The 13,581-nt window shown below is 47.6% G+C and overlaps 1 protein-coding gene across 4 annotated transcripts in view; it reads right to left on the bottom strand.

The window, feature by feature from the left end:
• STIM1 (stromal interaction molecule 1) overlaps positions 1–3,247 on the bottom strand; it is a 206,424-nt gene extending 203,177 nt beyond the window's left edge. Inside the window, exon 1 of one of the 4 annotated variants that reach the window (XM_088843135.1) lies at positions 2,535–3,247. In XM_088843135.1, coding sequence (XP_088699261.1) covers positions 2,535–2,667 — 133 coding nt within the window. In that variant the 5' untranslated portion in view covers positions 2,668–3,247. The remainder of the gene's footprint in view (positions 1–2,534) is intronic. The other 3 variants (XM_055423526.2, XM_055423527.2, XM_055423528.2) reach the window with 3 other exon arrangements.
• Between the last annotated feature and the right edge of the window lie 10,334 nt (positions 3,248–13,581).

Raw genomic sequence — 13,581 nt, forward strand, 5'->3', positions numbered from 1 at the left:
CAATTTCAGGCCAGTTTCACAAGTGCCAGCCCCAGAGCAGCACCACCATCAAGCACAGATCTTTACTGAAAAAGTGATTTAGCACAGCCGGGTATATAGACACCGAAGAGTCAGAGATGACGGGAATGGCCTCTCTACAGTTCAGTAAGTTCTCCTAGCAGAGCACTGCCTTCCCTAGAGAGTCAGACCTTTATGATAGGCATATACATCCAAGAAGACAAAAAGTGCAATTTTCTGGCCCCTGCAGAAGAACCTCCAGAGGAGAAAAATACAGCCCTTTTATTGGATCTTTCACTAGGGCCCACTAACTCACCAGGACGAAACTAACATTCTCTTGCCCTTGTTTAGTGCTCCTTTAACAGGGCAGGGCCTGCGAAGTCGGAAGAAGGCTAGGTCTTAAGATTAGAAAACTGAGTATAGGACCCAGTTTCTTCAACAATAAAAACGGGGATAATACCACCTGCCCCACATTCTAATTGAGCATTTGCAAGACTTTTGTGGGGAAAAATAGCTGTGTGGTTGTAACATACAAACTTTAGAAAACATACAAATTGACTAGATATGTTGAATCTGACTTAGAAAAGTGGCTGTTTTAAGGCTAAGTAAAACTCCTGTGTTCTGAGGATACAAGGGAATCGAAAGGCTGTGTAAAAAGCTCCTCACCAAATCCAGTCCATGAGCCCAGACTATCTCTCTGCAAAAACAAGTTCCTATCTGAGTCGGAGACAAAGTCCCAGACAGGCGCAAAGGGACAACCTACCAGAACGACAGTGCTGGGGCCTCCAGTTTACCACAAACCATAGCCGTTCCCAGCACCTGGGTCTCTAAGATTTCCTGCCTGGGATTCAATATTATTGTGACAACAGAAAGTAATTTCTGAACTGAGAGGAAGAAAAAAACCAAAAGAGAAGCTTTAGTATAATCAACACCACCAGGCCTCTAAAATACATTGTGTGGAGGGCTGTCTCTGTAAGCTTCATTCGGGGGGTGGTTATGAGAGATGAGGAATGCCTCTTGCCTGTGGCATACGCAAACACACAAATCTTCCTGACAGCTAGCTAGTGATTAAATTCAAAACTTCATCCCTTGTAGCACATGTCTAAAATACAGAACTCTTCCTCACTGACCAAAAAAAATATATATATATATTCATTTTATATCAGGCACTCATATTTTACGGTGGAAAAGGAACATATTATTAGTTACAAACAGGGATGTCACTGGGAAAGCAGAAATGCTCCTCAGGTCTTCTTCACAGTTTGACCTACATCGGCCTACTAGTCTTCCCCTTCATAGCCCAATGAGAACCAAGCTTTCAGTTAGTTTCAGGGGCCAAGGAGCCGATGTGTGGAGAAACAGGATTAATATGCAAAGAGGTCCTATCTTCAAAGCCACATCCTAGGTGCCATGCTTATACATAAAGGCAACTTCTGGCCTCACTTGTAAGTCAACCCTTGGGGTACCTATAATCACACCCAGCCCAGTCAAGGAACTTAAAGGGGGATTACCAAAGAAAGGGTCTACCACAAAGCCAGCCCAGGAATCCATCCATGAAACTTCCTGGCCACCATGACACTTCCTTTTCCCCCTTATATCAATGGGTCTTCACTGAGGCGACCCCTCACTTGAGCTTGCCCACCCATAGAAAGAACCCAGCTATAAACTCTCCTTACTCTGCAGCCCACTGCTTTGGGCAGATCCCAGTGACAGGGTGAGAGACATGAGGGTAAAAAACTGGATTTCTTCTAAGCCTTGTGTAAAACAACTGAATTTTAAAAGTGCTTTTTTTTTTTACTTGCAGCAGAGCACCAGGGCTTCTACTTTTTTGACAAGGCTCGATGAGTACACAGGAAAAACCAGGACAGATCAAAAATATCGCAGAACTCCTACCATCATCAGTCAGAAGAAACAGAGTAAGTCAACAAGTGGTCCCAGGAATTATATCATGCCTATGTCAAGAAAAGTCCATTTAACTCCCTAGTGGTAAACAGCATTCCATCTAAGGAACTTCTTTGATATTTCAAATGGGCACAGCTAGGAGACAGCAGATTACCTAAGGGCAGGGAGGAAATCGGGTTCCCACGATCACTGAAATAGAAAGGCACACCTCAATACTAATTTACAGAGTAATAAAGCTGGCTCAGTCCTGACTTTCCCTGCCCAGTCCAAGTAGCCTCAACCTCCCCTGTACTGCCAAGTGCTGAAACTGGCCAAGAGCAATAGACTTATCATCTGCCCAGGCCATTATTCCAGACAAGTAGTCCTGAAACAGGGTCTTGACTTGCTGATCTGAAAGGCCAAGGTGCGCCAGAAGCAAACCGCCTTTCTCTGCCAACAAAAGACATCTTGAGGGATGAAGAAAGTTGTTCAAGAGACAAAGACATCAGCAGTAGCTCCTGAACGGAAAGAACTCCCTGGACTCCTAAGAACTGGCAGTGCCATGAGTGGGTCCTTCATCAATCGCAAGTGTAGAAACCGACTGTTCAAACTTCCCCACTTGGGCAACTCAGTTCTTCCCCGTGGCAAGGCCTTACCTGCTGCAGTGGACTCCTCAGAATTGGCCCCCGAGCCTGCCGCCTTCTCGCTGTGGCTTTGGCTGAGGCTCTGGCCATGATGCAGGAGGAGCCCCCAAAGGAGCCACAGGGCAAGACGAGCGCACACATCCATGACTCCAGGTCTCAGTCAACATGCGCCTGATGGAGACACTTCAGGATCTCAGAGGCAAAGTCGGGAGCTCGGTCCTGGAACCCCAGGCAAGATGCCCTCGAGATGCCGCAGCTGTCCAGCCACCCGCGAGTCTGCCTCCTCCGACAGCCAAAGGTCAAGTGCTCCAAGTTTGGGAGCCAGAGGAAGGCCGGCGTCTCCGGCCCAACTGTGGGTCCGCTGGAGCTGAGACGGCCTGAGTGCCCTGTCAGCTCGGGCCGCTTCCGGAGAGTTTGGACACAAGGTGGCCGCGGAGCCGCTGTCCGCTCCGCAGCCGGCTACACCCCTTGGGGAGGGGGTGAGCGGGCGGGACCTCCCGCGGGCACCGGAGTGGGGGAGGGAGAGAAAGGAGGAGAAGAAGGGGGCACTTGGCTTCGCCCCGCCGGGGATCCGCGAGCAGCGCAGGTTCGGGGAGGGCGTGCGACTCCCAGGCCCCGGCGGGCGCGGGCGGCTCGGGGATCCCAGGCCTCCAAGGCCGAGGTCAGCGATCCCGCCCAGTCCCGTGCCCCGGCCGGCGGTGCCCAGGTTCAGCAGGCGGACGCGCACGGGCCAGGCCCGGGATAGAGGCTCGCGGGCGTGCGGGCGGGAGGCGCGGGGCGGGCCCGGGGCGGGCGGGGGCGTGCTCTCCCGCAGGCCCGCCCCGCGCCGCCCGGCCCCCAGCGAAGCCCGGGCCCGCCCCAGCGCCGGGCTTATCCCGGAATAACCTGCTGTAGGCAGCCGCCCGGCGCCCGCAGACCCCGGAGGGCTCTCCCGGCCCGCGCTAGTCTCCGCTAGGATCCCTCTCCCCAGCCAAGGGTCGGGTCCCAAGCCTCCCTTTCGCCCACTAGAGTCTCTCCCGTGCTAACCGCCCGCAAACGGACGGGCTGGCGGGCCCTGACACGCAAGTCGCTCAGGTAACCCAGGCCTGGGGCGGCGGCGGCGATGACAGTAGCCCGGGTCTCCGGGCCTCGGTGCCGATCCACTCGCCTCAGTTCTACAGCCGGGCAGGGCAGAGGGCCTGGACACTACGACTGCCGCCCGGTACTGCCCGAGGCGACAACGACCCGGCCCGGTTCAGCCGGGGGCGCGTTCCCAGCCCCCTATTCCCGGCCGGCATCCCAGGCTCCGCCCCTTTCGCCGCGCCCCGCAGCCAATCGGCTTCCGCCTCTCTGCAGCTTAGGAACCCGCGCGCTTAGTCACCCCTGTGCAGCGGCCCCTGGCGGGCAAAGCTAGGTGCTGCGGCCCGGATCCGAGCTCGTTGGGAGGCCCTGCCCCTTTGCAGAGGGCTGGGGAATTAGAGCGATTACCCGCCGCGAGGGGAGGCCCATTGGGGCCTGCTAGTGTTTTCAGAAGGAATGATGCCAGAAAACAAAACGAAGCGTCCAAACCACTACAGGTAAAATTGCCCCACACATTCCTAAATGGCCAAAGGGCCCCATATCTGCCTTCCTGACCTCCTCTCCCGCCCTCGCCATCCAGCCTAAGTAGGATGCCCTCCCTAACTCTCAACCCGTTTTCCTATCCGTCCCCCAACCCCCTCCCCTCTGAGGTTTTTGCCGGTAGGGCCCGAGTAGGTTCCTCCCTGCATCTCACTCTCCCAGCTCTGTGTGTGGCTTGAGGGTGTTAGCGACTTGAGAACGAGCGCCCCTATAAAGAGGGAGAAGCGTCTGGGCCTCCCTCAACAGAGCCTGCACTTCCTGTTCTCTTCTCAAGTGTGCTGTCAGCAGATCTTTACTGAAACCTGCTCTGTGCCCTGCCCTGTCCTTGGCACCGGCGGCAGGAGAAGGGATTAGGCCCCAGCCCTCCCCTGACAGTGCTAAGCCAGCTACCTGTTCTGAGCAAGCCCTCTGAAGATCGGGAACACGGATTTGCCCAACAGCTGCCGGGCTTAAGAGTTAGACTGTTAATATAAAAATACACCTCCGACGTCATCTACTACCACTCTCCCCACTCTCTTATTAAACTTCAATCACACTGGTCTTAAGTTCCTCAAGCACATGGAATCTCAGCCACCTCCCAGCCCTCCTAGCTACTGTGGCTTCTACCTAAAACACTCTCTTCCCCTCCAGGGCACCCTATCAACTCCCTCACATGGCTGACTTCTCATTCTTCCAGATACAATTCAAGGGACTTCCCAGGTGGTCCAGTGGCTGAGACCCTGCACTCCCAAGGCAGGGGGCCTGGGTTTGATCCCTGGTAAGGGAACTAGATTCCACATTCTGCAACTTAAAGATCCTGTGTGCTGTGACAAAAATAGAAGATCCCACATGCTGCATCCAAGACCCAGCACAGGCAAATAAATGAATAAATATATATTTTTTGAAAGATACAGTTTAAGATCTTCTCCAGAAACTCCTACTCAGCCACCTCAAGTCCATAATTGGACTTTACACATATCTGTCTTCCACCACCCCGCAGGATTATGACTTTACAGAGGTTAGGGCCTGTGCTTTATTCATCTCTGGGAAATGGCCATCCAGTCACAGTAAGTGCTCACAAAGGCTGGTTGACATAAGTTAATTCATTTGATTGTACAAATATTTATTGAGTATCAACTGTATGTTGGAAAACTTGCCCTAACAGAAGATAAGCCCCTGATAGTCTCAGAGCCTTAAACTCAAACAGAAAAGTGGGAAAATAGCTAATATTATTGAAAGAAGTAGATGAGAGTAATAAGGAGCGGTAGGGACTGAGGCACCCTGGCAGCAGGCAGGAAGATGGACTCAGTATTGCTGGATCATCTTTAAGAGAAGATGGAAGTCTGGACTTTTAATTGATATAGCCCCTTTATCAACAAGGACCTGTGTATAACACAGGGAACTCTACTCAACCTTCTATAACTACCGACTCAATGGTAAAGGAGGCTTCCCTGGTGGCTCAGAGGTTAAAGCGTCTGCCTCCAATGCAGGAGACCCGGGTTCGATCCCTGGGTTGGGAAGATGCCCTGGAGAAGGAAACGATAACCCACTCCAGTATTGTTGCCTGGAGAATCCCATGGACAGAGAAGCCTGGTAGGCTACAGTCCACAGGGTTGCAAAGAGTCGGACACAACTGAGCGATGGAATAGAATGGTAAAGAATCTGACCGTCAATGCAGGAGGTTCAAGTTTGATCCCTGGGTGGGAAAGATTCTCTGGAGTAGGAAATGGCAACTCACTCCAGTATTCTTGCCTGGAGAAGCCCATAGACAGAGGAGCCTTGCAGGCTACAGTCCATGGGATCACAAAGAGTCTGACATGACTGAGTCACAAATACACATGCTCTAGAGCCCAAAATTGCAATTACTGAGCCGGCCCTAGAGCCCAAGCTCAGCAACAAGAGAAGCCACTGCAATGAGAAGCCTGCGTACTACAACTGGAGAGTAGCCCCCACTCTCTACAACTAGAAAAAAAAGCCTGCGCAGTAATGAATACCCAGCACAGTCAAAAATAAATTTTTTAAATTATTTTTTAAAATTTATAAAAAAAATTTTTTTTTTCAGAGGAAATTTTTTTTTTTAATTGGAGGCAAATTACCTTACATCGATATATTGGTTGGTTTTGCCATACACTGACACCATTCCGCCCCGGGTGTACATGTGTTCCCTTTCTTGAACCCCCCTCCCACCTCCCTCTTCCCCATATCCTCCCTCCAGGTCATCCCTGTGCACCAGCCCCAAGCATCCTGTATCATGCGTCGAACCTGGACTGGTCACATATGATAATATACATGCTACAATGCCATTCTCCCCAATCATCCCACCTTCACCCTCTCCCACAGAGTTCCAAAGACTGTTCTATATACCTATGTCTCTTTTGCAGTCTCGTATAGGGCTTCCCTGGTGGCTCAGAGGTTAAGGCGTCTCCCTCCAATGCCGGAGACCCGGGTTCGATCCCTGGGTTGGGAAGATCCCCTGGAGAAGGAAATGGTAACCCATTCCAGTATTCTTGCCTGGAGAATCCCATGGACGGAGAAGCCTGGTAGGCTACAGTCCACGGGGTCGCAGAGAGTCGGACGCGACTGAGCGACGGAACCACCACCACCACCACCATACAGGGTTAAGGTTACCATCTTTCTAAATTCCATATATATGCGTTAGTATACTGTATTGATATTTTTCTTTCTGGCTTACTTCACTCTGTATAATAGGCTCCAGTTTCATCCACCTCATTAAAACTGATTCAAAGGCATTCTTTTTGATGGCTGAAAAATACTCCGTTGTGTATATGTACCAAAGCTTTCTTATCCATTCATCTGCAGATGGACATCTAGATTGCTTCCATGTCCTGGCTATTATAAACAGTGCTGCAATGAACATTGGAGTACATGTGTCTCTTTCAATTCTGGTTTCCTCGGTGTGTATGCCCAGGAGTGCGATTGCTGGATCATATGGCAGTTCTATTTCCAATTTTTTGAGGAATCTCCACATTGTTCTCCATAGTGGCTGTACTAGTTTGCATTCCCACCAACAGTGTAAGAGGGTTCCCTTTTCTCCACACCCTCTCCAGCATTTATTGCATGTAGACTTTTGGATAGCAGCCATTCTGACTGGTGTGAAATGGTGTCTCATTGTGGTTTTGATTTGCATTTCTCTGATTATGAGAGATATTGAGCTGGGAAAACTGGTGAGCCCCTTGTAAAAAAAATATTCTGTAATAACCTTTATGGGAAAAGAATCTGAAAAAGAATGGCTATATGTGTATGTACAACTGAACAAAGTATATATGTACACTTTGCTGTACACCTGAAATGAACACAACATTGTAAGTCAGTTATACACCGATATAAAATAAAAATTAAATTAAAAAAATATTAAAGACAAAAAAATGATACAGCCCTCTAAAGGTATGAAACCATTTATAGGCCACATAAAGCATATCTGCAGCCTAAATTGATCTCAGACTATAAGTTTGTAATTTCTCCCGGAGCCAGTCCACCTGCCTGTGCACTCATTTGTCTAAGAGAACACAAAAGAAAAGAGGAAAGTAAATCAAGCTTAATACAACTCTTTTAAATTCAAGTGCATCATTTCTCTTAGCTACCATGTGGTTTCTTTGGGGGTATGGGTGCAAAACCCATTTGGTACAAAGAGCTGGGGTCTTGGAGGCAGGAAGCAAGAGTCTATTACCAGTTCACACCAAGACCTTGAGACTCTCAGAGCCTGTTGCACTTCCTGTGAGGCTAAAATGGTGTCTGGGAACTAAAAATAGAATTACCATATGCTGCAGCAATTCCACTTCTGGGCATATGCCAAAAGAAATTGAAAGCAGGGTCCCAAAGAGATATTTGTACATTCATTTTCATAGCAGCACTATTCACAATACCTGAAAGGTGGGAGCAACACAAGCAAATTTCCATAAATTAATGACTATATATATATATATATATGCAATGGACTATTATTCAGCTTTAAAAAGGAAGAAAATTCTATATGCTACAACACGAGTGAACCTTAAGGACATTATGCTAAGTGAAATAAGCTAGTCACAGAAGGACAAATACTATATGATTCCACTTATATAAGGTTCCTCGTGCCTCATGCTAAGTCACTTCAGGCGTGTCCGACTCTTTGAGACTTTATGGACTGTAGCCCACCAGGTTCCTCTGTTCATGGGATTCTCCAGACAAGAACACTGGAGTGGGTTGCCATGCCTCCTCAAGGGGATCTTTTTTACTGACTCAGGGCTTGAACCTGCATCTCTTACATCTCCTGCATTGGCAGGCAAGTTCTTTACCACCAGTGATATAAGTTTCCTAGAGTAGTGAAATTCATAGACACAGAAAGTAGGATAGTGGTCACTAGGGCTGAGGGGAAGGGACAATAGGGAATTGTTGTTTAAGATATAGTTTCCATTTTGCAGGATGAAAAGAGCTCTGGAAATTGATTGCCAAACAATATGAATGTACTTAACACACTTAAAATGTAAATTTCATGTTATGTGCATTTTACCACAATTAAAAATAAATGGTGTCTGAAAGCAAAAACCATGGCCTGAACAACGGGAGAAACATTCTTGTCTCATCTCTGACTCCCAGATCATGATGTGACATCAGAAAAACTAGTTTCCCTCTGGATTTCAGTCTCCCCAACTATAGGATGGGTAGGTACCAGGTTATTGATCCAGTTCAGCTTTAATATTCTATAAGGTAGGAAAGGACTTCCCTGGTAGCTCAATTGGTAAAAAATCCACCAGCCATGTAGGAGACCTGTGTTCAGTCCCTGGGTTGGGAAGATCTCCTAGAGAAGGGAATGGCAACCCACTCCAGTATCCTTGCTTGGAGAATCCCTGTGGACAGAGGAGCCTGGCAGGCTATAGTCCATGGGATTGCGAAGAGTGCAGTGTGACTAAGCACCGCACAGCAAGGTAGGAAAAACCTGAGACCTCATGGATCTTCCTGGATCAGAAGCTTTGACTCTCACCTCAATTGACCTTACATTGTGTTCTCATGTAAGTGCAGCCTCCATAAGAGCCCCTCACCACATTGTGAGTCTCAGGAGGAAACCAAGAGATTGGTTTTGCTTTGTTTTTTCATCTGTGTCTTTTTTTTTTAATGTTGGGTTTTTTGGCTGCACTGGGTCTTCGCTGCCACATGTGGGTTTTCTCTAGTTAAGGTGTGTGAGGGCTTCTCTAGTTGCAGCACACAGGCTTAGTTTCCCAGCCAGGGATCAAATACGAGTCCCCTGTTTTGGAAAGCAGATTCTTAACCACTGGACCATCAGAGAAGTCCCCTCAGTGTTTTCTTAAAACCTATATACCAAGCCTTTACCATATGCCAAGATTATCTCCCTTGCATCACTCTACATTCGGCAGATGTTGGCTAAATCAAACTAATTAACAATTTTTATGCCTCTATTCCACTATTTGCAAGAGCTTTCACATCTATTATCCTATCTCTCCCTCACAAGACCTCTGCTAGATAAGTCAGAGGCTACACTTATTCTACTGATGAAGAAACTAAACCTAAGAAGATGAATTTTATCATGTTCTCTTTCTCCTTTGGGATTTCCTCCCCACCCTTCAATTCTCAGTTCAAGTGGTATAAATCAGCCATGCCTTGACCACTGGTGACAGTATAGCATGAACTAAAAGCTATGATTTGTCAAAAAATAATAAAATCAGCTCAAAAGTCACCTTCCTTCTTTTGAATCCGTCCTTGACTTACCTTGTCTCTCCAGTCTTCTGCTATACCTTAGGGTACTTAAATAGCTAAATTATGATTATCTAGTAAGTACCTGTCGGAGAAGGCAATGGCAAGCCACTCCAGTACTATTGCCTAGAAAATCCCATGGATGGAGGAGCCTGGTAGGCTGTAGTCCATGGGGTTGCTAAGGGTCGGACACGACTGAGCGACTTCACTTTCACTTTTCACTTTCACACATTGGAGAAGGAAATGGCAACCCACTCCAGTGTTCTTGCCTGGAGAATCCCAGGGACGGGGGAGCCTGGTGGGCTTCCGTCTATGGGGTCACACAGAGTCGGACACGACTGAAGTGACTTAGCAGCAGCAGCAGTAAGTATCTGTCTTCTCCATTAGCTTCTGAGCTCATCAAAGACTTCATTTACCATTGTATACTCTCAGGCTAGGACTGTACTCAGTACAGAGCTGGTACTCATAAAAATGAATGATTGAATGATGTGTGTTCTTTATAGTAGCTTAGCTGTCCTTTCTCTATACCAGAGGGTTTCTGATTACCAATAGCTTTCATCTGGAAAGTGAGACTCTTCAGTAGAAGTGTGCTAAAGAGTCCAAAATGTGCTCAGAAAAGTTTAGGAATCCGTTAAGTTTAGGCTGTATTATCTATCAGTGCTGCTCCCTGGTGTCCAAAAATGGCAAGTACAGCTATCACTAAGAAGCTGCCCAAAGTCTGGCTGAGTAGGGAATGAGGAAAGAAATCTTGGCTTCTAACAATTATTTCCAGGCCAGCTTCACAAAGAGAATCATCTCCCTTTGAGAAGCGGTCCTAGACTCTTAATGCCAATGTTCATTCATTCATTTAACATCTACTGAACCCTTGTTTGTAACAACACAGTTCCTACCCACAAAGAGCTCCGTTTTTAGGGGAAATATATAGATGAAGAGTAATTAGAACTTGTTGATAATGTCTTGAGAGAAATTGATATGGGGCAGGTGAAGGAACACAGAATTACACAAGGAACTGCCTACAGCAGTCAGAGAGGCTGTGTACAAGCACTGAGGGAAGAGGAAGGTGTCTGGAGTCACACTGCCTAGATTCACATCCTGGCTCTGCTGCATGACTCTGGGCGAGCTGAGCCACTCCTGGAACATACCAGGGCTGAAGAAGAAAGAATTTCCCAGAGGGGAGTATGCCAGATGACCGGGGTACCACCAGGTTTGGAGAATCTCAAAGAAGCAAAGGTGTCCTGGAGGCAAACAGGACAACTATTGTACTGCCTGTCTGAGAGGAAGGACACTCCTGAAGGATTGGGCATGTGCTTAGTTCCCCCCTCCCCCCATCCAGTTATTTCCTTAGAGGGAATCAAGAACAATGGATCAGAGGATACAATGGATCAGAGGATACGACTCCAGAAATTTGTTTCATTTGCCACTTCCCATTTGTTCTTTCTGCTATCTCCTGTTCTGTCCATCATGTTCTCATTTCATGAAATGAGACATTGTGTTTATCTTTCAGTTCAGTTCAGTCGCTCAGTCGTGTCCGACTCTTTGCGACCCCATGAATCACAGCACGTCAGGCCTCCCTGTCCATCACCAACTCCCGGAGTTCACTCAAACTCATGTCCATCGAGTCGGTGATGCCATCCAGCCATCTCATTCTCTGTCGTCCCCGTCTCCTCCCACCCCCAGTCCCTCCCAGCATCAGACTCTTTTCCAGTGAGTCAACTCGTCGCATGAGGTGGCCAAAGTATTGGAGTTTCAGCTTTAGCATCAGTCCTTCCAATGAACACCCAGGATTGATCTCCTTTAGAATGGACTGGTTGGCGGTAGCAATAAGAAGAGTAAAGAGGGGGAGACTCCCATTTCTACTCAGGCAGGTTGAGAAAGGGAAGAACAGGGAATCAAGACAGTTGAGTCCCTGGAGCCACATCAGAGAAAAAGAGCTCAGATATGTTGTCTCAGACTGTAAAGTATGAACCTACAAAGCAGGAGACCTGAGTCAGGAAGATCCCCTAGAGAAGGGAATGACTACCCACTCAAGTATTCTTGCCTGAAGAATCCCACGAACAGAGGAGCCTGGTGGGCTACAGTCCACGTGTCGCAAAGAGCTGGACACGACTGAGCGACTAAGACTTTCAGACTTAGGGTTAGCTTGAAGAGGCTGGGACTAGGACTGAGCAGAAGATCCTATGTGCCACTGGTGGGCTATAGCAGCTGGAACTCAGGGAGGACCAGGCTGGAAAGACCCATTTGGAAAACATCAGGGCAGGGGTGAGACCAGTGAGGGCCTTTCTCCTCCTTTCTGTCTCCATCTTGTGCTTTTAGGGGAACTGAGTCAGCTTTAGCATTTGACCTTGAGAAAGAAGGAAAAATTAGCAGGGGGAATAACTTGAAAACAACATGAGTGAATGGAGAAATTAATGTTTATTCATTGTACCCTGGGCAATCTGCTAGACTCTTGACTTACTTATTTCACTGAATCCTCATAATCCCACAAAGTACACAGTATTGTCATTCCGATTTTAAAATGAAACTAAATGGCTCTATCATATACTGTTACAGCACTCTGTACTTTTGAATCATTACCTGTTTAAGATTTATCTTCCTCGCTAGTTACATCAGGATAGGGGCTTGTCTTTTTGTTTTCACCACTGCACCACTGGCATGTGACACTATACCTGGCCCAGAGGTTTTCAATAAATATGTGTTTAAGGAATGAATAAGAGAGGTCATGTGACTTGTCAAACACCACAAGGTAAGTGGTACAACCAGGATTTGAATCCGGGACCGTTTGCCTCCAGAACCTGTCTCTAACCTCTCTATCCAACCTCACCAAGTCCTTTCATATGTTGTCTCACTTCTAAATGTCCTAGCTCAGTGACCTTTTCTCTCAGCTGCTTGTGAACACAAATGTACACTGTCTACCAAGGATTCACCTATTCAGGGAAAGCAAACGAGAGAAACAGCCTGTCTGGGGCTGTGCCCTCTTCCCACCCCCTTTGTCTCATCTTCTTCCTCCAAGAAGCCTTTGTAGACACTCCACCTGTCTACCTGTCTCCCTCTCCTCTGGCCTTATTGGCCCTTCCTAAACCCATGCCATAAAAGTAGCCTCAACTCACCTGGCCTCTGACGCTTCCATACATATTAGTTATGTGTTATTAAGGCAGTTTTGTTCCACAATATACTGAAGGCAAATGTGTGCTCAGGCCTGTCTATGCCAGGCCCAGTGGGTGGACACTGAGATGAATCAAACACAAACTCAAAGGACATATATTTAGTGGAGAAGGCAGACATTAGACACAGATACAATTAACTGGAGCACAAAGCAAGATGACCTAAATGGTATTAAAGAAGTATGAGCAATATGTTACATGCATAAACCTTAATTACTTAATGACTATTTTAAAGAACGTATCATAGAAGGTCACAGCTCAAACGTATCATCTTGGTTCAACTCCTTGCTTTCCAGTGGAGGATTCTGGGACCCAGAGTAAGGCAAGACCTCGTCTAAAGTCTCACAAGCCAGTCTGACTGAGCCAGGACTAGACTTCAGTTCTTCTGAAGACTAGCCCAGGGCCCTTTCCTTGTCTGGGATTAGCTTGATATGTAGCAGTCCCGGATCCCATTAGATCGTGACATTCTCATGGCCAAGTCAGGTTCTCCCACCTAAGCAAGCTGAACCAGGACCAGGCATGAACAAGACCAATGCCTTAGGAAATGCAGTCATCCCAGGCTGCCAATCCATACCGCTATGCTTCTAAAATTGACTTTCAAATATTTTTGC

This window comes from Moschus berezovskii, chromosome 14 (genome assembly GCF_049115385.1).
Source record: "Moschus berezovskii isolate FMDL1 chromosome 14, NW_MosBer_1.0, whole genome shotgun sequence".
Lineage (NCBI taxonomy): Eukaryota > Metazoa > Chordata > Mammalia > Artiodactyla > Moschidae > Moschus > Moschus berezovskii.